At 37.1% G+C, this 23031-nt stretch overlaps 1 protein-coding gene across 7 annotated transcripts in view; it reads left to right on the top strand.

Annotated features, from left to right (window-relative positions):
* LOC134663163 (agrin-like) overlaps positions 1-23031 on the top strand; it is a 238279-nt gene that overhangs the window by 196533 nt on the left and 18715 nt on the right. For 6 of the 7 annotated variants that reach the window (XR_010098128.1, XM_063519516.1, XM_063519515.1 and 3 more), the window contains 11 exons: positions 3857-4066; positions 4825-5037; positions 9988-10212; positions 11126-11341; positions 11552-11773; positions 15385-15488; positions 16603-16717; positions 20659-20898; positions 21181-21486; positions 21600-21752; positions 22264-22542. Coding sequence is in view for 6 of the 7 variants with exons in the window: in XM_063519516.1 (XP_063375586.1) it covers positions 3857-4066; positions 4825-5037; positions 9988-10212; positions 11126-11341; positions 11552-11773; positions 15385-15488; positions 16603-16717; positions 20659-20898; positions 21181-21486; positions 21600-21752; positions 22264-22542 (2283 nt within the window). In the remaining variant the exon portion in view is untranslated. The remainder of the gene's footprint in view (positions 1-3856; positions 4067-4824; positions 5038-9987; positions 10213-11125; positions 11342-11551; positions 11774-15384; positions 15489-16602; positions 16718-20658; positions 20899-21180; positions 21487-21599; positions 21753-22263; positions 22543-23031) is intronic. The other variant, XM_063519518.1, reaches the window with a different exon arrangement.

Below are 23031 nucleotides of genomic sequence, written 5' to 3'. Positions count from 1 at the left end.
ATTCATCCCCTAACAGGGTTAAAACGGGGTTAAAGGTTGAATCCATTACGAATTCTTTGAAACTTCTTATAAACGCGTAACATAAAATAAAACCCCTAAGGGGGTTAAAAAGGGGATGAAAGTTTGTCTTGGGGTTCAAATTTTATTGTAAGCTAGAAACTTGAAACTTCGTAAAAAGATATTATAATAAAAGAGAAGGATACTAATTTCAGCGTTTTTGAAAATTCATCCCCCAAGGTGGTGAAAAAGGGGTTGAAAGTTTGTATGCACATCAAATATTTTTTTGAGTGCGGGACTTGAATCTTTGTATATAGGCATATTATTAGAATACAAGAAAAGTTTTTTCAGCGTCCTTGAAAATTCATCCCCCAAGGTAGTGAAAAAGGGGTTGAAAGTTTGTATGCACATCAAATAGTTTTTTGAGTGCGGGACTTGAATCTTTGTATAAAAGTACATATATTATAAGAATACAAGAAAAGTAATTTCAGCGTTTTTAAAAATTCATCCCTTAAAAGGGTTAAATAGAGGTTGAAAGTTTGTATGGAGATCAAACATTTTTTTGAGTGCGGGGCTTGAATCTTTGTACAAAGGCATATTATTAGAACACAAGAAAAGTTATTTCAGAGAATTTGAAAATTCATCCCCCAAGGTGGTGAAAAAGGGGTTGAATTTCAGCTTTATTAAAAATTCATCCCCTAAAAGGTTTAAGAAGGGGTTAAAAGTTGGTAGAGAGATCAAATTTTATTTAAAGCTAGGTACTTCAAACTTCGTTAATAGGTAGTTAGGTAGTAGGTTTTACTAAATACTGGACTTAAAAATATGCTGGAGGTTGAGAGGGATTATATCAAGAACAATTTTATTCAGTTAGGGGCTTGAAACTTCGTAGCCAGGTTGTGTATAATAATTAACAAATGATTAACAGTCCCTACTGCTATCTTTTGCTGCATAATGTTTTAAGCTAATGTAGAATATGTAACCACCAATATACAAACCACGCGTACGAAGTCGCGGGCAACAGCTAGTATTATTATATTCATTAAGAGTAATGGAAATAATATTAATACAAAATATTTGTATCTTTATTGTATTAAAAAAAAGCGTGGGGACTAAAGCCCAAGCCCTCTCGTACATGAGAGGAGGCCTGTCCCCAGCAGTTGGACGTATATATAGGCTCAAATTATTATTATTATATAAGATATATTCACTGGTGAAAGAGAATAAAATTTACATTGTGTATTTATGTAAATATGTATATTACTTTAATTTTAGAACGTTCACTGGAATGTCTGGAATATTAATGAGAGCCTTAGCCTGGGATCTTTATAGAATCTAATAAGCGCTCATATGGAGCCGGCTCTCTTATCACTTTCAGAATGTTCGGCCCGCATTAGGTGGGAAGTTATATTTAGATAATTTAAACAGCCCGCGCGGTCCTGGAAAAGCGCGGCGGTGAATTTCCTAATTTTCTTCCATTCACGAAGCATCCGCCATCATTTTTATCTCCCCTCCTGTCTCCATTTATCTCGGTCTTCTCCTCGCGACGCGCTCTAACATTTTATTTGTCTCCTACAAAATTGTTATTTCCTACTGCTTTCTTTTCTTGAAGCGGATTCGTACGGCCTTTAAATAAAAATCAAGGAAATGAGTTCGCGGCTGAATTCTGACGCTTGACCTCTTTTTCAGCGAAGACAAATGTAATAATAAACACAATTTGTCGCCTTCTTTGCCGTTGCGGGTGGTTAATGATTCGCATCAAGGAATTTGTTACGAAATCTCAGAAACACGATGGTTTTGGCTTTTGATCAAAATTTCGTTATTTCACAAGCCTAGATAGCCTAGAGACCAGATAAATATTAGGTGTTTCCTATAATGTACCTACACTAAGGTAGGTATAGGTATGTAGGTACCATTGGCGGCGCGTCCATAAAAGCCGATTCCCACCGGCTTGCCTGTAATGGACGTTTGAGCAGAGTTGTAAAGGAAATATGTAAGCCAAATTAGCCCCGGCTTGCCTATATGGATATGTTTGACGCGCCGCCACTGGTAGGTACCAAACATATATGTACAGATTCGTTTAATAAAAATAATGAAAACCAGTCATTTTATATGAGCCTTCATATGCAAAGTTCTCAAGTGTTTTCATTTCATTTAAATTGTTCTCTGTTCAATTTATTTTATATCGTATTTTGCAATTGGTAGAGTGATATAAATATTATGCTCACACAGGACAGGAGCCGCCGTTCATTTATTGTCATTTCAAGTGTTCTAAAGGCATTCAATATCGAATTTGTGTTCAGCCCTGTAAGTGATTTCGTTTCTTCGGGCAGAAAGTTTTGTTTAGAGTGTTTCTGATTGCCTGTATTGAATAACTCAAAACGACTGAAACTTTTATGTATTATACGGACCCTTCTTTACTTATATCGTATGATCAGATTGGATTTGATGGAGGTGAGCTTGTTGCTATAACACGTAGGCCCTTTTCTTTTTATAGATTGTTATTGATTCTGATACCGCTATCTCATCTCAATCCAGTTTTTTTAATAGTTAAAGTCAGTGTAACACTTTCGTATGTCTATCTATCTAGTTTATTGCTCCCGCAGAAATATATGGAGTTTAAAGTAATTACAAACTATTACCTACTCTAATTATTGCGTCGAGTAATATTGTCGATTGTTATTTGTTTGGCAATGTCCATTCCGGAGCTAATTGCCTGACGCAAATGGCTCCGGATCGAACATACATTACGACCGCGGCCTTATTGTGTAACTCCAATCGAAATGTGATCGTATTTTCATTGTTTACTAGATTTTGTACTATTTCAAATTTCTAGATTGAAATTATAAAACTCATAAACTATAAATAAATCAAGATATTTCCTGGAAAAGGCTATATTATAAATCGAGTGAGTTACGTAAAAGGGCTTCGTTTACGTCTTCCGATACCACTTGTAACTTTGAATTGAGAAGAAAATTGTGAATTAACTTTTGCTAAACCGCTGTGTGACTTCACGCCCGACAATCTGCCCGGAATTTTAACTAGACGATCGAGATCGGTATTCCCTGAAGCCCAAGTTAACACAATGCCGAAGCCAAAGCGGATTTTCGAATAATATTTTAGACCTTCTTAATAATTTAGTCACGGTTCGCAGTCCCCAGGTAGAAAATTGGGAATTGTGTCACTCTTTAGAGCTCGCAAAATTAGGCACGAGCATATCTACCAATTTTTTTTTGTATATTATAGAATTTTGAAGTTTAAGCTTATTGTAAGACTTTTTGCCGTTTTTGTTATTCTCCACTACGGGGAGTTATTGAATTATTTTTTTGAAAACAGTGGGGAAAATAATATTTTCCCGCGAAATGCGAACAAACAGAAAACATAAATCTTTTTTTATTTACTTATTAATTATATAACTGTATATCCTTAGGGATATTATTAATATTGTTACCTAACCGAGATTTACTTCCATTAAAACGTAATAAAACGAACAAAAAGTGTAATAAATTCGATTTACGACGGTTTTTTTATAATTCGTGAATATGTGGATGTCAGTCGAATTGATTAATTTTTATTATTGATTGACTCCTCTACGATCGATTTTTATCGACTGGTACGCTGGAATACACGACAAAAACATATCAACTTTGATAAATTTCGGTTTGATAATCTTGTAAATTATAATTATGAAAATAATACGACTTATCACACTCAGAGAAATCGTGATCTGGCTATAATTGTGTCCATCTAAGCGTTAATTTGTGAGAAAGACTAATGATAGCCACGTCACAGCTGTCTGACCTTAATTAAGTTGCCACGAATGCTAAAAGGTAATCATACTAAGCGATGCTTGATTTTCCAGAAGCGTGCGAGAAAACTTTTTGTCGCTGGGGTGCGGAATGCGTGTCGCTCGGCGACGGCCGGGCCCACTGCGCGTGCCCGGTTAGTTGTCCGTCCGCGGCCGCTGCCGTGTGTTCCACTGCCGGCCGCACGTACCGCAACCATTGCTACTTGCGCAAGGAGGCATGCGAGCGCAGACTGAACTTGCGCGTCAAGCATGACGGCGAATGTGGTAAGTTAAGATAAAAAAAAATTGAAAATATGTAAATCGTGTTGGGGAGTATGAATGCTAACAGTGCCAACTGACATATTCGATAACGTCTGCGTAAGTTAATTTCTATACATCTCTCTCACACTACGACAAACAAGTCGCAGTCTAAATAATACAGTAATAATACAAAATTATTGAATGACCTATTTAATTTGGTATGGTATTTACTTCTATATATATGTATACACACACTTTATTATATTCATCCTCCAGTCTTATCCCGTGTTTATTTGGGGTCGGCTCTTCTTATCGCTTTACGCCAGCTTGATCTGTTTTGGGTTGTCATTAGATCTAATTTTAGAGTTTCGAGGTCGCTATAGTAATAACCATTAATCCAATGCCAGAAGGCAATAGGCCTTCGTGGATCAGTCTTTAGGCTATGATACATAAGTGGTTCTTCTTCAACCTAGCGTTTTCCCGGCCTAGCGCCAGGGTCCGCTTTCCTGCTTACTCTTCTCCACTTCTTCTTCTTCATAAGTGGTTGTTTTTAGAAAAAGTTAAAATTATTGTTAGGACATGTGAATAAATTTATTCAAACTAAAACTTACTTAGCTTTATAATATTCAAAGAAAAATAAAAATATTATGCGTCCGTAGAAGACACGTTGATGGAATGCTACGAATTTATTCAATGCTACGGCGTAGAGACGTGTTTCAAGCTCGCTCGGATGGCGCGCTCTCCGTGTAGCTCAGTTATTAATAACACATTATTTTTAACAGAGGCCGGAGACCCCTGCGTGGGTGTGACCTGCCCTACGGGCTCTAGATGTGCAGTCAACTTTGGGCAAGCCGAGTGCCGATGTCCCCGCAGTTGCCAGAGAAGGAAGACTGTTTGTGGCACTGATGGAAAGGAATACCCCTCCGCTTGCCACTTGGATAAGCATGCGTGCGATAATCAACTCAACATCACTATTAAATACCACGGGAAATGCGGTAAGACTCATTCAAAAAGTAATAGTAAGCTAACATTTTTTCCCCAATTAGTGAGTAAATGAGATTAGTATCAAGAGCAGAATTAATGACAATCGTTGATGAAACGTTGATTCTATGTGATCAATGTGAAGCATCTTTGATTATTTTGAAACTCTTGATGGTGTAAATACTCTATGTTTCTACCACTTTTACCAATATTATATTTAAGTAGCGAGATGCACTAATTTTTTCTCTTTTTCCTCCAGATTTTGGTATCCTAATGGAATCTGCCATGTTTTTATTTTATACCTATAAATGAGTTCAAAGAGTCTATTAATTTGTTATATTACGTAGGTACTCGTAAAAAATTAAATATGGTAAAGGTAGGTTTGTAAGCAATATTAGTTTCATGAAAAACGATACATTCATGGAATCGGTATTCGGAGTTGTGATTGGATTGCATGCATGCCCTTTGTAATGCATATTGGTTTTAGCTAGAAAAAGAAAAAGGGACTATTTTGGTTTAAAATTAATTCATTTAGGCTGCCAATTGCTATTTTTAACCCCCGAGGCAAAAAGAGGGGTGTTATGTTTGACGCCAATGTCTGTCCGTCTGTTTGTCCGTGGTATCGTAGGTCTTCAACGCGATGCAATTTCGATGCAGTATTTTAAATGAAACCGAGTTTTCTTACGGTGGTTCTTAGCTACGAGTATGTTTCATAGAAATTGATAAAGCAGTTTGAAGAGTATCAGCTTTTTTCCAAAATGATGCAAGGCATCTTTGGCACAAAATGGATTTTGTTGTCATATAGTGTAGATGATTTTGTAATTTTTAATTTTATAGTTATAATTAAAATGTGTCCGGTACTAGAGCTTCAATACTAGAGAATCATTTCAAGCTAAAATATTATGGAAGCTATTTTCATTGTTCAATTAATATGCCTATTATAATGAGGCTTTGAGCATACTATATTCGCAGTAAATTTAAACTTGATTCACGGTAAGTAATTAGCGGTTGAATTTTTGCGGTAAACCGAATCCCACCAAAAACATTTTCATAGTAAAATGTTGCCAAGACGAAACCATAAGGCTCGCACTGACAAAAAGTTATCAGATCTCTTGTAGAGCCAAGCTTCTAACTCTACAAGCCCTAACTTCACAGACTCTACACCTTAGTCAAAATATGTGGCTTGACCGTTTCGTCACATGGGCGTGAGGTGAAAAATGTATTTACTATAAAATAGTTCCTAGCCTAGTTAGTAGCCTGTATTTGTTATAAAATAGTTCTTTTGGTAACGAAACAATCTCTTGATCTGATAACTTTTTGTCAGTGCGAGCCTTATGGTTTCGTCTTGGCAACATTTTACATGAAAATGTTTTTGGTGGGATTTCACATCTTTTTGTAAGTTGCAATCTTCCATCTCCTAATTTAAAGGGTTGCGGGTGATTTACTACTAAAAATCCTCAAATACGTACCTGGGGGCATCTTTTATACAATCTGCTTTTTAACGGATTCCCCATACAAACTTCAACCCCCTTTTTCCCCTAATGCCTATTTCCACCCCTTTTCACCCTTACGGGGTGATTTTGGGGTTGAAAACTTATTCTATATCCTTCCCCATAACAATAACTATCTACATACCAAATTTCAACGAAATGGGTTCAGCGGTTATTGATTTCCCATACATAATTCCACCCCCCTTTTCACCCCCTTAAGGGCTAAAAATTTCAATTTTTTGATTTTTTTTGTTATTTGTGGACTAATACTATCTTACATACCAAATTTCAGCTTCCTAGGACATCAGGAAGTACCCTAGAGGTTTTGATAGTCAACAGTGAGTGAGTGAGTCAGTGATGAAATCGGGGTTTTTTAGACATGAATAAAATCTAAAGTATAAGAGTTATGCAATTGAAATTTTTTATGCTTAATAAGTTTACTATTGACATCATATCCCGAGAGTTTTGTTTATCTGATATAATTCAAACCCAAGTTATGAGGGTTCAAAAAAACGATGAAGCGCTTCGAGAAAAGGTAGGTAGTGCCCATGCGCTTCGCTTTGCTTGTCTTGGCGGGGCACTACCGTGCCCCCAGATAAGCTAGGGCGGGAGGTAAATCGTTTGAATTTTCATTCAGCTCGTAATAAATCAAATTACGCCAATGTTACGACGAACTTCTGCATTCTTGTTCTTGAGTGAAATATTTAACACGCATATAAATTACATTTAGTACTTATGCCGGTTCGCGTTACTGGTTATCACTTTTGGCAAGAATTATAGTATTATTTATATGTATTATATGTATATGTGTTGTGTATATATATATATATGTAGGTATAAATAATTTTAGTAGTATGTATGTTTATGTATTGTATTATTGTTGTAGAATTAAAATTTAAAGGTATATTTAGTTTTTTTGCACCTCCTAATTATATCTTTTTTCATTTCTCCACTACCTAAAGGTTGTCTGGAAGAGATCGCTCTTTAGCGATAAGACCGCCTGTTGTTTACCTCTGTCTTCATGTATTATTTGTGTTTCCATGTACATTTATTCTGAGGTTGTGCAATAAAGAGGATTTGTATTGTATTGTATTGTATAAATATACATTAGATATACGTTTATACGTTTATTGGTAAGAAATAATATTTTACATGTCAACAAAATTGTCCGCTAATCGTTATTAAGTTGTCTCGTCTCGTGATGATCATAATTATGAATACTGAGTGGTTCAGCTATCGATCGATTCTAAACATTCATACATTCAAAAGAAATTAATCATAAGCAATGTCACGTCTCTATTGATTTTGGAGTCAAAATAGTCTCTGTAAACAATCTACGAATGAACAAATATGTGTTGGGTATACGTAGTTTGGCTCTAAATTAAGTTTTAGGTATCTATTTTAGTATGATTTGTAACACAATTTATACTTTCTAATCACATATACCAAAATATTCCACGAGCGAGCGAGTTTAACTCAAAAGTATAAATTTAAAACAAAACAATAATTAAAATATGTATAACAAAAGATCCAACGACACATATCATATCATTTTTCTGCTACAAGTTAAGATTCCGGAAACAATTTTCTAAACAAACAGCAACACAAACTTGGCTCATTTTAATGAGCAAAATTAATTATTCCGAATGAGGAAAATTACGTTCTAATGGGTGCCGCGGCTTGAAAAGAATTCGTGAAAGGTCAGCATTATTAGAATAGGGGTAACAGTGTGCGGTCAATATTTCATGCCTCTTGGGAGATGACGCGGCACGTCGGAATGAAATCAGGACGGAAGAATGGCATTCATGACTTAAGTACCAACTAGAAAGAGTAGGCATGTATTTGCCTACAAAAATTTAAAAGTATCAACTAAAATAATTTTCAAAGTAAAAATGGAGGATGACTTGGAGGTAGATCGTTTGGCCACAGATTAGTTTACAAAGTACACATATGTGTGTTATTCGTAAGTTTTTGTATTGGCAGCGTTATGCGGAATCTATAGGGAGGTAGCTTAATTATGAAGGAAGGAGAAACGACACGCCTATTGTTACTGCTTCTTTATTGAAGGTTGTCCTGCGTGATGTCCATAACGTATATTTTCGGGTACCTATCGTCATCATGTTGACTTTTTGTTCTCTACAAACAATGGATAATGACTTTACTTAAGGATAATTTAAAGTTTCAAAAATAGGTAAATATTCAATGTTTCCTTAAAAATGTTTGCAAATGCCCGCATTTAATCCGTCACGAACGCGGGATGGGCCAAATTTATATATTTGTTCATTTAAAAATTAAATACAGATACATTTAGCACACGCACAAATCACCACCACCGTGCACCGTTCTGTAGTAGTAGGTACTTATAGACACGACAAAACTTAGCAAAGCTAACAAAAAAGTGTGTGTTGAATGCAATTTTGCAGTTTTCTTCTTCTTAATAATTTTAAATAACAAAACACTACATAATTAATTTAGCAGAAACAAGTAAACTCAGTTAGCGTTTTTCTATCAGCGTGAATAGACCAATTAATGTTCTTTCAAATTAAGTAACTTCACTTTAATCAAGAAATGAAAAATGTTTGAATTTTTCTTTCGTCTTAATACAGCTAAGTGTAAGACGGAAATTAAAAAAGACATCGAATACAAAATAATATTTCCAAGAGCCCGCCAGATGCATTAAAATTTTCTTGGTGTTCATTATCTACTTATATTAGTAATTTAATCTCTTTTATTTTCTCAACCACGTACAATCGCTAACCCTTTTCAGGGACCTTGTCCCAGAGCATTCGATCTGAACTAAATTTGTTCAAGACCGAATGCCCGCACATTCCGACGTCCTTTGTGAGGTTCTGTTTACTTTACTAGCTCGCTTTTGTGCTTTTATTCAATTACGTCTTGTTTCGGCTCGGACTCTGCCTCCCTTCTGGATATAGACCCCTTTCCCTTTTTGATCCGCGTTGTCATACGGATTTTTCACGTTTCATCGTTACTGCGTAAGAGCTGCGTAAGAGAGAGTAAGAGAGATATTAAAGGTATTTGAAGATATATTGGCCAGTCTTGGTGAAACTGCATAAAAAGTTTTTTCAATTATTGTTTCGTTGTAACAAGATTAAAGCAAAGCTACCCCTCGCCGTTAATAGTAGTTTCCAGCTAAGTATTTTTTTTTATCCTTTTTGAGTGCAGCTTCCTTGAAGACATGTGAAATAAACTGCATACATGTATTTTTATTTAATAATAATATTTATACTTAAGTCAACGCACTTAGTGCCAGCGCGAGCTACGCTCTACGAGCGTAGCCGATAAGACGGGACAATGCGTATGTAGCGAAAAACGCCTACCAACAGAGAAGCCGCCTTGCGGATCGCTGGCCGTGAATAATATATGTTAAATGTAATATCAAATGAGTTTTATGTTTTCTGCTAAATATGTTGTTCAGTTATACACAAATAGTTTTAATGTAATATTTTGTTGCAGATCCGTGCGCAGAGCACGAGTGCGCGGACGGCGGTATTTGCCAACTGAACGAGGCCCGCGCGCCTGTCTGCCGATGCGGCCCGCCCTGCGACCTGATTGCCAGATCAGGGTCGGCAGTGTGCGGGTCCGACTACAAAGACTACCCTAGTGAATGCGCGCTCAGGCGCGAGTCGTGTCGCATACGGCAGCAACTTACGATTGCATACAGAGGAAAATGTGCTTCCGGTATGTCGATTTATTTTCTACAAGAACTACGCAAGGGATATCTTGATCGATTGATAGCAGATCAGTAATTTCCCGTCATTTCTTTCGCTGTAACATCGTCCCGTCGTGTATCGTTCATCGACGCTTTGTCGTTTTTGTGCGTCTCGGTGAGACTTGAGAGAGAGTAGAGAAGTATTGATACATAAAACCAATCGATAGTAATGTGGTAGAAAATGTGATGTGTACCTACGAGTTGTGTGTGAGAACATACCTGTAATAGGTGAAGGTAGGTACGAGTACGTGAACAAAATAGCCAACTTACCTTGCGCTCGAATTTAATGCATTTTATATGCCCCAAATAATTATTATGTAATAAACACGCCGCTAACAAATTTAATTATTTTCAATTATTTCAAAAGCATCTGAAACAAAATTGTAAATTAAGCTAAAACAACTTTTAATTTAAAAATAAGTATAGATCTGAATCTCAAAGTCATTAATTAATTTATTAAGAAGAACTTTCTTCACAAACAAAGTAAGTTCATGACTTTCCAAGCCTTTGAATTCTAGTCTGCATTAAAAGACCAAGAAAGTATTAGAGATCCTGAATATTCAGAGCTGATTTATATTATAACAGCTGTCAGTTTAAATAAAGTAACAGTTTGCTGGATGTCACAAAAAAGGGTCTTACAATAACGATTCAATAAGAATCACTTACTGATTTTTTTGTTCGTAAATTAATTAGTTTAGTCCCACAGTTGAGGTCACACCTCAACTCACCGAAAGGGCGCTCAATAAAATCCCTAACAAGCAAGCTACACGCTAGTGAGTTCAATCAACTCAGTAGCCTCATGTCAAAGCTCCTTCACGCTATTAAGTGGTTAGGTAAATACCCTGACGATATAGTTTTTCTTTAATAATACATTTTTGTCAGCTCAACACCCCTGCGACTCGGTCAAATGCGGTGTCCGCGAACATTGCTCCCTGGACTCACGGGGCGTCGCCGTTTGCGGCTGTGGTCCGGAATGCGAAGCCATCGTGCGACCGGTGTGCGGGGCTGACGGGCGGACATACGACAGCCCCTGCCTGCTGGACCGGACGGCTTGCCGAGACAACAGAGATGTCAGGACTGCTTATATGGGAGCCTGTGGCAAGTGTCATAATAGTAATTTAGGCACAAATGAACAGGCATCGCAAATTTTGTAGCACTAAAGGAATTTTTGAAATAAATTAATTCCTACAAATTTGATTCTTATTACTCTTATTAATTAAATGTTTTATGTTATGTACTAAACATGTAGAACTATATAATTATGTATGAAAATATGTAGTGATGAAACTTAACAACACCCCTTCTTAGGTGAGGCGAACCCATGCGCCCGTACAACATGCCCATGGGGCGGCGCGTGCGTCTCTCGCGGAGGCGCAGCACAGTGCGCATGTCCTGTCTGCGACGCGATGCTTGCGCCGGTCTGCGCGTCCGACCACAACACCCATGGCAGCGAGTGCAAGATGAGAATGCATGCCTGCCAAGAGGGCATCCAGGAGGGGAAACTGAGAGTCCTCTATAATGGAACTTGTCGTATGTATCGTTCATATTTTATTCAATGTTTATACGCGTCTTATTCATTGACGTGACGTGAGTGTCTTCAAAAGTCATCGATAAATATGTACAGATGTAGTGCCTAATTGTTTTCCTTCGTATTTTCTTGGAAACGTTCGTATTTGTCATGCTATCTACTTCAGTCAAGCTCAGTATTTTTTGTACCGAAACTGACTGAAATTTTGACACGTTTGTACGTTTCCGTGAAAATACGAAGTACAAATTATGCACTGACCTGTACGTTTAGTTTATGCACCCAGGTGTATCACGTTAGTCTTTATGACACAGTCAAGGTGTACGTGGACGCTGGAGTTTATTTTGCAGAAATTGGTGGTTGTTTTAGCCAACCAGTCATCCAATATTCGACTGACGTATCTTGCTCGGTTCCGTTTATTTACCTACATAAATTTTATGGTAGTTTTGACGTTTAGGTAGGTATACGATCGGTTAGTTCCATATTTTTGTTATGCTTGTTTAAAGTTGCAATCTAGGTTTCTATTTATTATCAAGATTAAGAACCCATCAACGTGCACACTAGCGCCACTGCTAAATAACCATGATCATTTAAATTTAACGAAATATATTTAAAAAAAACGGGGCCGCTACGTGTATCTTGTATTAAAGTACCTTTTGAATACATCAAACTAGTTAATATTGGTTTCTATGTTGCTGGATTCGTCAATCTATGCGTCCAAAGTTAAAACGGCTGTTTTTGTTTCGAGTTCATAGATTGACGAACCCAGCAACATAGAAACTAGTTTGATGTATTCAAAAGGTACTTTAATACATTACACAGTACGTAGCGGCCCCTTTTTAGGGTTCCGTAGCCAAATGGCAAAAAACGGAACCCTTATAGATTCGTCATGTCTGTCTGTCTGTCTGTCTGTCCGTCTGTCCGTCTGTCCGTCTGTCCGTCTGTCTGTCCGTCCGTATGTCACAGCCACTTTTCTCCGAAACTATAAGAACTATACTCTTCAAACTTGGTAAGTAGATGTATTCTGTAAACCGCATTAAGATTTTCACACAAAAATAGAAAAAAAACAATAAATTTTTGGGGTTCCCCATACTTCGAACTGAAACTCAAAAAATTTTTTTTCATCAAACCCATACGTGTGGGGTATCTATGGATAGGTCTTCAAAAATGATGTTGAGGTTTCTAATACCATTTTTTTCTAAACTGAATAGTTTGCGCGAGAGACACTTCCAAAGTGGTAAAATGTGTCCCCCCCCCCCTGTAACTTCTAAAATAAGAGAATGATAAAACTAAAAAAAATATATGATGTACATTACCATGTAAACTTCCACCGAAAATTGGTTTGAATGAGATCTAGTAAGTAGTTTTTTTTATACGTCATAAATCGCCTAAATACGGAACCCTTCATGGGCGAGTCCGACTCGCACTTGGCCGCTTTTTTTAAAATATATTCCGTTAAATTTAAATAATCATGGTTATTTAGCAGTGGCGCTAGTGTGCATGTTGATGGGCTCTTAAGGAGAGGAGCGCTTTATAAATACATAGATTGTATTAATCCGTCAACCTTTATTCGAGCCACGTAGCCGCACCAGTAATCCGGAGGTAAATCTTAATACATGGAGATATTAAAAATTCCCTCCGAAGAGAAATTGTCCAACTTCTAATTTCCTGCGATGAAAATCTTTCCCTCTTAGAAAATCGTCAATCAAAAGGCGCTCGAGATTCCTTTGTCGTAAGCTACTTTAACAAAGAAGAAATGTTGTTTCAATATTTCGTATTCTTTAAGATAGGTACCAGTTAATAGGTAGGTATAAGTAAGTTACTGTAATTAAAGGATGTTACAGTAAAGGAAGTCGAGAAATGATTTATATTATCTATTTCAAATTATATCTTTTAGACAATATTTTTGTTGTGTTTGTGCCTAATAAAAAATAATTTCACTAATATAATGACTATATATAATATTGGTTACGCCTAAAAAGAAGTAAACATTTTTTTTAATTGCTGATATTCAAGTGTTCTTTTATATTCCTAAGTTTGTTGGCACATTTTACCGTTTGCTCTGACGCATGAAGGCATCGGTCATTTATTCTGTTTACCGAGGGGCTGTAATTAATTGCATGGAATCTATCGTTTACATAACGAGCTGAAATGTCAATTAAACGGATTAAAACAGCTCCAATGATAAATTGAACCGGACATGGATTGATGAACGCCGACTAAGGATTAATTTTATTACTTATACAGAAGTACCAGAATATTGAAACATTATTTTGACATGAAGATTTTTCGCGGAAACGATTTTCATAAAATGGTGCTGAAATGTTTATTGGAAAATTAACGGAACATCTGGGAAAGTAAATGAAATCCTGTCCTATTTTTACAGTTTATATTTTCATCTCAATCGTGATTTGCAATTATTTTGTAAGTTTTTTGGGTTCCCTCCAACAAGAACAAGGAAACCTTATTGCGCGATTCTGTCCGTCAATCTGTTTGTCACGTCGCTATCTCGTAAACTACTTACGCTATCGATTTGAAACTGGGAATTGTTATGAACAGAGGTTAACCCAGACCACAGACAAGACATCCTCCAGACTGAGCATAGTAGCGCTACCCCCTCTGCCACAAATATACGGTAGTTTAACTCCGTTTTCGAGTCAAAGTGTCTTTGTGTGACGTCCTTGTCTTTGAACGGACCAATCACGGCACGGGACTCGCTCACCTCGTCCCCCGCACCCCAGTATTTTTGGCAGCATCGGTTTCATGAAACAATTGCTCTAAACACCGTCTAGAGGATTCCTAGTCTATGACCCAGACACATTGTACGTTTTTTTTATTGTCTATGGAAAATGCCCAATATGAAAGGGGCGCAAAAAATCAACATCTAATAAATAGGTCAGGTAACAAATGATAAGCAAATGATTTATGAAGCAATTTGTACAAAATATAACGTTCCCTTACCAATCTTCAAAGTTTACCAAACAAAAAATAAGAGTTTCCAAATAAAAGTACTTTTTTTTTCCTAACTACAACGTCATAAGTCCGACCTAAATCTGTGAGTCCGACAGATTCTAATGAAGTATTTATTTACGGACTATTTTCTTTTCGTCGTTACAAGTACAATCTATTTTTTTTTATGATTTTCGGCTGTCTCTTTTGTTACAATCAATCCTTTTTGCATTTTATTGATAAAGATTCTTTAGAGCTAGACTGCAAGTATGGTGGTTTAAGTAATCACTTAACGATATTATTGCAGATATGGAAAGAAAATACGCCGTTTAAATCAACGCCGTTGAAACTTATCAATTCTTGTCTGATATTCAAATCCTTTAAATTTTCATTAAGCGTTTTGAATCTTATTTCTATGGTACTGTCAAATGCAATACTTACTAAAGGATAAGACTAAGCGTCAAAAGTATCTTCCATTCTTTAGTGACTTTATAAAAAGAGGTGTTTCTTTTTTGCGTTATTATTAGTGTGACAGAGACATTCGAACCCGATGTATTATAAGCACTAACTACTACTTATTAGAGTGTGTCACATACTTTTTACGAATTGTTTTATTAGGTATACCTAATTGTGCAGCTAACTGAAACTCTTGTTTAATTTTGTCCAGAAACTTGCGCCGATATGGTGTGTCAGGGCGGTGGCGACTGTGTCCTGAACGAAAACACCGGTCGTCCCGAATGCCGATGCAGCCACAATTGCACCGAGACGCAGGTAATTAATAATACTTTCCAATGGATAAATTGTCATGGGAATCCGCGTGACACATGCCCGGACCGGCAACAGGTTGTGTAAATCAATTAATGTTCCATTCTGAAATAAATGTTTACATTGTTTTAACTGAATAGATAAGTTTTTCATTTTACGGGTGTATTATTATATGTAAAAATCAACTTAACAGTTTTTTTTTACTTGGACGGCGTAGGTACTTGGTGTCATCTGAAACTATCGAAAATCGGCAAAGCTGTCTTAAATATTTTTCTCAAAACTGCTTTATAGTCAAGTTTAAAGCATAATACATAAATAGTTATTTTTTACTTGTTATCGCTTCGTATCAATGGCATGATGTATTGTACGAAAAAAGAGGAGCAGTATAAGTGTCCCTGTATTTTGTTTTATATATTCGAACAATTGTCGCTCATTATCTTTCAAAAGACAACCTGTAGTAAGTACCTATACTTATAACCAGACATAGGAATCCGTGGGGCAAATTTTCTTGACAGGTAGGGACTTCCTATATCGATAAACTCAATTATCGATGCTCGTTCTATATACTAGTGATCCCCCCAACATTGTGTGGTTTGAAGACAAGTATGAAATTTACACATAGCATATTTTAAATAATCGCTAGGTTATCCTCCTGAGACCCAGAAGCATTTGTTTTGTTTTTGAATTTGGAACCCTTAGTTACTCAATGAAAGTTCAAAATATTTTTTGGAATATGTACAAAAATTTGTACGCGGGGACTTAGGAGGTTAAATAAAGGTAGGGCGTAGTACTTATTGCAGTATGAAATAGTCAATATTATCTCAACCTCTTTATTGATTGATTATCAATCAAAGCGAATTGAGTTTTTATTTTATTAGATTTTTACACTTTTAATAAAAACATATTTTTACAAGCAAACTTTTGAGAGATCACTAGTATATAGAACGAGCATCGATAATTGAGTTTATCGATATAGGAAGTCCCTACCTGTCAAGAAAATTTGCCCCACGGATTCCTATGTCTGCTTATTTATAACATGTTCAAAGCAATGCAATTTATTATTGTGCTTGTAAATGTGACTATAGAATGAACGATTGGCTCAGTCATAAACTGTTGGTAGGACACAAGCCTGGTATGCGGAACCGATGGCCAGACGTACCTATCGCAATGCGAATTGGACTCAACGGCTTGCCGTGAACAAACCAATCTGCGGGTGGCTTACAAAGGCGATTGTGGTAAGTCCAGCTATTTTATTTCCTAACATGACTAAAACACAATAGACCTATAGAAATATAGCAGTCTACCAAGATTTTATTTGTAGCTTTGTCCGCGTAAAACTGGCAAGGAAGGTGTGCGACCTCCGGGTTATAGACGACCACCAATAACCTACTAAACGTATACCACCTTATACCCCCAATTAAAATGTAAATATATCTCTGTATATTTATTCATACATTGGAATTATGCGTCAAAACTGTTGAATCAAAAACCGTTATACTTGTACTAACTCTAAATCCACTTAGACTTGGCGACTTATTCAAAGTTGAAAACAAAACGACCGCTTGATCCCTTTGAAACCATTATCGTCTGACAACCTATCCGTTGATATTTACGTGAACCGCTTTCGGTGCGCGAAACAAACGATTTGCTCGCATTGCTTGTGACAGTTTATAGACGTTATCATTTTGTTGGCTGTGCAATAAGTGTGGTTACATTACTGTATTTATCCAGCCTAAAGCTGAACGGGCCGATAAGGCTCTGCGTTAAACCTCATATTGATGAAACTTTCTGACGAAACGATGCTATTGACTTTGATAATTAGGCATTACATTATTATGACGACTGCAATAATTATGTTAAATATGATGATGTACAAAAAATGTGACTACATTGCCACATTTATTTTTGATTGACCTAAGGCTAAGCATGCAGTAAAGGTTCTCGCGAATATCGAATTGCCAAGTGCCCTTATTATATTATTATTGTTACCTGTATTACAATAATTGAAGTAATTAGTTACCGTATTTGTGAGTTTATCGAGAGGGACCTTAGCTAAAGGTTCTGTTTAAGGGCTTTTCGACATGATAACCCTCAAAGTTTTGTTTTGATTGATTTATGCGCTTCACAAGGATTATTCAATATTTTGAGTAAATACAGATATTTTTTTACATCCTGTTACTTTCCTATTTGTATATTTAGAAAGTAGTAGCAGGAATTAGAGTCAAATACTGTACTTGATTAAGAAGTTATTCGAGTTTAGATTTCGTTAAAAACAATTAGATCCAATATAATTGATATAAGCTATATAAATACTTCGCTCCTGTTATATTACTCGTAGCTCCCATAGATTCAAATTTAAGGTGTCCCGAGACGTTACTAATTTTAACTTAAGGTTGCTTGCTATAGAAATACGACTTCCATTTTTAAATTGCTTCTGGTGAGCTCATAATGACTTTCGTAAATAAAAGCTTGCCTGTAAAAAAGGGTTCGAGTAGCTAATTTTGGCCTTTTTAACGAGCCTCCTTTCCGTGTAATGCCTGATGTCGAACACGAGATTTTCCCAATCTCAATGGGCACTTTTAAAAGATCCCTCTTTTCCAGTTAATCACGTTATAGGGAAAAACCTATTTGAGGTTTTCCAGTTACGAGCAGGTAAACAAAAACAAAGCAATGTTAAACTAAACGGCCGTTTTTTGAAACGACAACATAATTGGCTGGCTTTAGTAGGTAGTAATTTAAACATACCCCGGTTTGGGTGCGGGAATGAATTCGAATATTTATAACTTTACATACAATGATTTATAACTCAAGATAGGTTATAGGCGTTCCAAAGTTGAAGCGCTTACCTTGTGACAAATTGAACAAGTTGCCTTTAGTCGCGGCTGGACAAGCGAGAAAATGTGCACGTGCTAACCAGCTCCCGCATACCGAAAGAGACTACCTTATGTTTAACAACGAGTGTAACAAAGATGGATGGAATGAGAAAATTAATCAAACCAACAGATTTCTTCGTAGGCATAGAAATAAATATGGAAGTATTTTTGTGCTCCTCAAGTATGAGTATAACCTATCTATGGTTATATAATATCATACTACCTTATGTTTAACAACGAGTGTGACAAAGATGGATGGAATGAGAAAATTAATCAAACCAACAGATTTCTTCGTAGGCATAGAAATAAATATGGAAGTATTTTTGTGCTCCTCAAGTATGAGTACCTATAACCTATCTATGGTTATATAATATCATTGTTTACATATTGCATAATAGTTACGAGTTACGAGTTAAAAATGAGTTAAGAAACTATTCTTACTAACACTTCTTCTTTTTCTTAATACTAATTAAGCTACAAATGTGCTTAGAAATAGTTTAAAAAAATAGTTTTTGTTTGTACAGTTTTTGCATATATTTTGGCAAGTGTAAACATTCACACACACAAAAATCCGGGATACTTATGATTATAAAAACAGTTAGTCCATACAGTTAAATTATTTGACTGACCAATCATACCTAAATCTATTATAGAAATATACAAACTTTAATTACTACGGTTATACTAAACTGAAACTACCAATAAAATTAAACATAGGTAAACAATGTTTGTAAACCACTCTAAATAATCACGTTTGGCTCAATCTAATTACGGACTGTGACCACAAACTTACTACCCAATTATGGATACTGCACCATTAACGTCTAAATGCTATGGGTACTTTAGGTACAACACAAAATCACACGACGAATTACCGTTGCAACACTTGTAACTCGGTAAACGACTGGTGCTTATCTTTGTCAAATCTCATTTTATACTCTTTTTACGGTTACAACTAACCACCCGATGTTCGTTTGTCAGTCTGTCTGTCCGTCTGTCGGTGGCCTGTGGGTTACGTATCTGTCTATTGAGGAAGGCAACTGTAAAAATGACAGTGTCAGAACAAAAATGAAACTTAAAAAATGCAAAAAATGTATGGTGGGAAATGGGGAGTAGTTTTTAATTCTTATAACGGGAAAATTATCGTTTTTCAAATATAATATATGATCTAGAAGAGTACCTAATTAGCTTTCATCGGCCTTTCTCCCTTGACCTACATTTTTGCAATAGTAGGGTTACTGGGGACTTAACGTCGTTTCACGCAAAAAGTAAATATGAAACCTGAAGGGCAAAAATACTAAATCAGATACATCTTCAAGGAGAATTTGAATGAAACCTTTTTTTAGCTAGAAATCATATAGAGCGCGCTCGGTTTTTACCTACTATACTAGGGGGATTAAAGATCGATACCGGATTAAAGTGCTCCATCGCGGCATATGTCCGAAATGAAGCCAACTTAACGACATCACCTGTGTGGCATGTATTCAGGAACCTACTGTGATTACATTTATGTATGGGTTCCTTTAAATTATTTGAAAATAAGTACCCTATATTTTTCTCCAGGCAAGCAGAAGCATACTTTAAATATCTGATAAAATATCGCTTTCATTTTCTCCTCGAGTATTAATCGGCTGCTTTCTCAAGGCTTTCATTTTGCGGGAAGTGGTAAACAATCGTTATTAAATTTGCACGAATGTCTTCCCTTGCTGCTTTGCTCTAGAAAGAGAAGAGTTGTTTGTTCTTCGAGATAGAATGAGTAGAATAATATGCTAAAAATCGCCCGACAAAATAGATTGCCTCCAGTCGTACCGTCCGTCCGCAAACTTTTAGACGACAAGGAATTTAAAGAGTCGTAATAACCAGGCAACGCAAGCGTTGTAAAATATTTTATTATTATGACGGTGTACTTTACGTCGGATAAAACCTTTGATATCTTGTTTTTATAAGATAAATATTCCGCCTAAAGTTTTGTCAAGTTGATTGAAAGAGATTACTAATTAGGTAAACACATTGGTATCTTATGTACCTAACCAGCGGATAAAAATAGTATTAAATAAAATATTCTCCATCCTTTTGTAAGTAGGTAGTACCGAAACCGTATTAATAAAATTCTCCTTTTTTTACAATGAGCCCAGCTGTGAGATGATTTTAAGGGTTCGGAGTGTAATCTCCGAGTACGGAGACGTAATAATATACTGACATGTGACCCAATGGGCAGATATGTTGAAGCGAGAGAGTTGCCAATTTTTACGTGATTACTTAATATATTTGTAGTCACTACATTTTAAATGTTTTTTTAATAGCTTTATGCGAGAACGTGCAATGCTCGTTTGGAGCCCGTTGTGCCGCGGGCGAGTGCATCTGCCCCAGCGACTGCACCGGCGCGGCGCGCGAGCCGGTCTGCGGGAGCAATATGCAGACTTACTACAACGAGTGTGAACTCCAAAAAGCCGCATGCCATCTCACCCCCGCCAACACTCTTCACGTCATTTTCTATGGAGACTGCAAAGATAGGCTTGCGGTTGTACCGCCCATTGCAATGAGTACGTATTTACCATACATTCATAACTACTTAAAATATAATAATATTCATAATTTGCCTGCCGTGCATCTTCATTATCTTTCTTTGAGGGACGGGAGAATATTTTTAACTAAGTATGATCTGATTTCCTAAACGCTTACGGGTTGGCACAGTCAAAATATTTACCATAGACCGTCATCAACTCAGTTGTTAGCAGTAATTCCAATAAAGCGACCCATCCTCGATCAATTAACTAACTTTCCGCTTTATCGCTCGACTAACACGCAAATATTTGGGTGGGTAGCTACGACCGCGGCGACCACGACCGAGGCGGATGAAGGGTCGACGGATTCCTCGGGTGCGACCGATCCGTTCGGCATGGCGGACCCGTCGGCTTGCCGCGATATCCGCTGCGACTTCGGCGCCAGCTGTGAGATCGGCGCTGACCAGTACCCGCGCTGCTCCTGCCTCTTTGAATGTCCGCCAGACGACGAATACTTCCCGGTCTGCGCTTCCGACTTCAGACTTTACCCTAGTATGTGTGCGATGCGAAAAGAGGGCTGCCAAAAACAACTCGAGCTAAGGCTACGGCCACTTGACTTATGCAAAGGTTTGTGTCTGCATGTTTAATTGCAAACTTGAAACTCGTAGAAACGAATTACGTTTTGGTTAAATCTATTGCAAGTAAATTAACAGTCTGTTTAACTAAAGCTTGCTTTACAGGTATGGAGGTCCGGCCTTGCGGTAACAGTAAGGCGATGGTCGAGCCGACCACGGGACTTGAGATAGATTGCGGCAACGGTCCACACCGACAAGATTGTCCAGCCGGCAGCTACTGCCATATTACCTTAACTGCAGCAAGGTGTTGCCCGAAAAGTAAGCATACTAGATACGTTTGTTTAAAACTGTGACACAGAATATGTAAACATCAAAATGGGTTCCAAATAAAGTTCGGATACTGTCTCTTACAGTAAAGTAAATACCACTTTACTATGATTCTTAAATATAAGTTAATTATACCATACTTATAAAAAAACACATGCTTATTAAAAATAATAGACACTATAATTGCATATAGGAACGAAAAGCGAATAAAATAACAAACTCAGTATACATTATACTATATGTTGGCTATTTTGCAACAAATGTTCACTCTAGACACTATTTTAACACAGAAACTTGTATATTTATTGCTTTTCTGCATTTATATCTGGTGATTTGTCAGGGAATAAATACTTACGGCACCGGCGGTGCGAGTAAATAGGGTACAATCACGCTAGCTGTTACCGCTTTGTACCTTTGTCCCGACTTATACATTCATGTGTTTTATTTGTTGACACCGCAAACACATGCGAGCTATTTGAGTTATTTTCATGACTTTATACAGACGACACGAAGCAGTATGAAGATAAGAAGGGGGGTTGCTCGGAGAGCGGGTTCGGGTGTTGCTCGGACGGCGTAACGGCGGCGGCGGGTCCTAACGAGGAGGGGTGTCCGATAACTGGCTCTAGTTGCGGCTGCAACCGGCTCGGATCGGTGTCGGATCGGTGCGACGAGAGCGGGCAGTGTGCGTGCCGACCGGGAGTGGGCGGGCTGAAATGCGACCGCTGCGAGCCCGGCTACTGGGGACTGCCGAGGATCGGCTCAGGACACACGGGATGTATACGTACGTATGCTCCATCAAATTAAATGAAACGTTTTAGATTCGAATTCCTCTTGTGGTTTTTCGTTTGCCCTATACCGGACATTGTTTTGGGTTGCCACTAAAGTCGATACTGTTTGTGTTTTATATCTTTACTTAATATTATAAATCCCGAAGTAACTCTGTCTGTCCGTCTGTCTGTATGTTACTCATTCACGCTTAAACCGCTGAACCGGAGAGATAGTTTGAGACCATAGGATAGAGTTATTATCAATCATCATCATTATTCCACTCAGACGAAGTTGCGGGCAGAAGCTAGTCAGGGGATAAATGTATAAAATAAACGTAGCGTACCTACGTAATAAAGCGCTAGAGATTATAAGAAACTTTTAATTGAAATTTAGTTAATAATTTTATGATCGCAATATTTCCATCAAAAGTGAAATCTTGTCGGTATTAGTCCCGGCGCAACTTTTGAGAAATAATTAATCAACGACTTTGAGTAACTGTCAA

The sequence above is a fragment of the Cydia amplana genome, chromosome 4, assembly GCF_948474715.1.
Source record: "Cydia amplana chromosome 4, ilCydAmpl1.1, whole genome shotgun sequence".
In the NCBI taxonomy this organism is placed as follows: domain Eukaryota; kingdom Metazoa; phylum Arthropoda; class Insecta; order Lepidoptera; family Tortricidae; genus Cydia; species Cydia amplana.
Note: the sequence above shows the minus strand (reverse complement) of the source record. Positions and strands in the feature narration are given on the sequence as shown.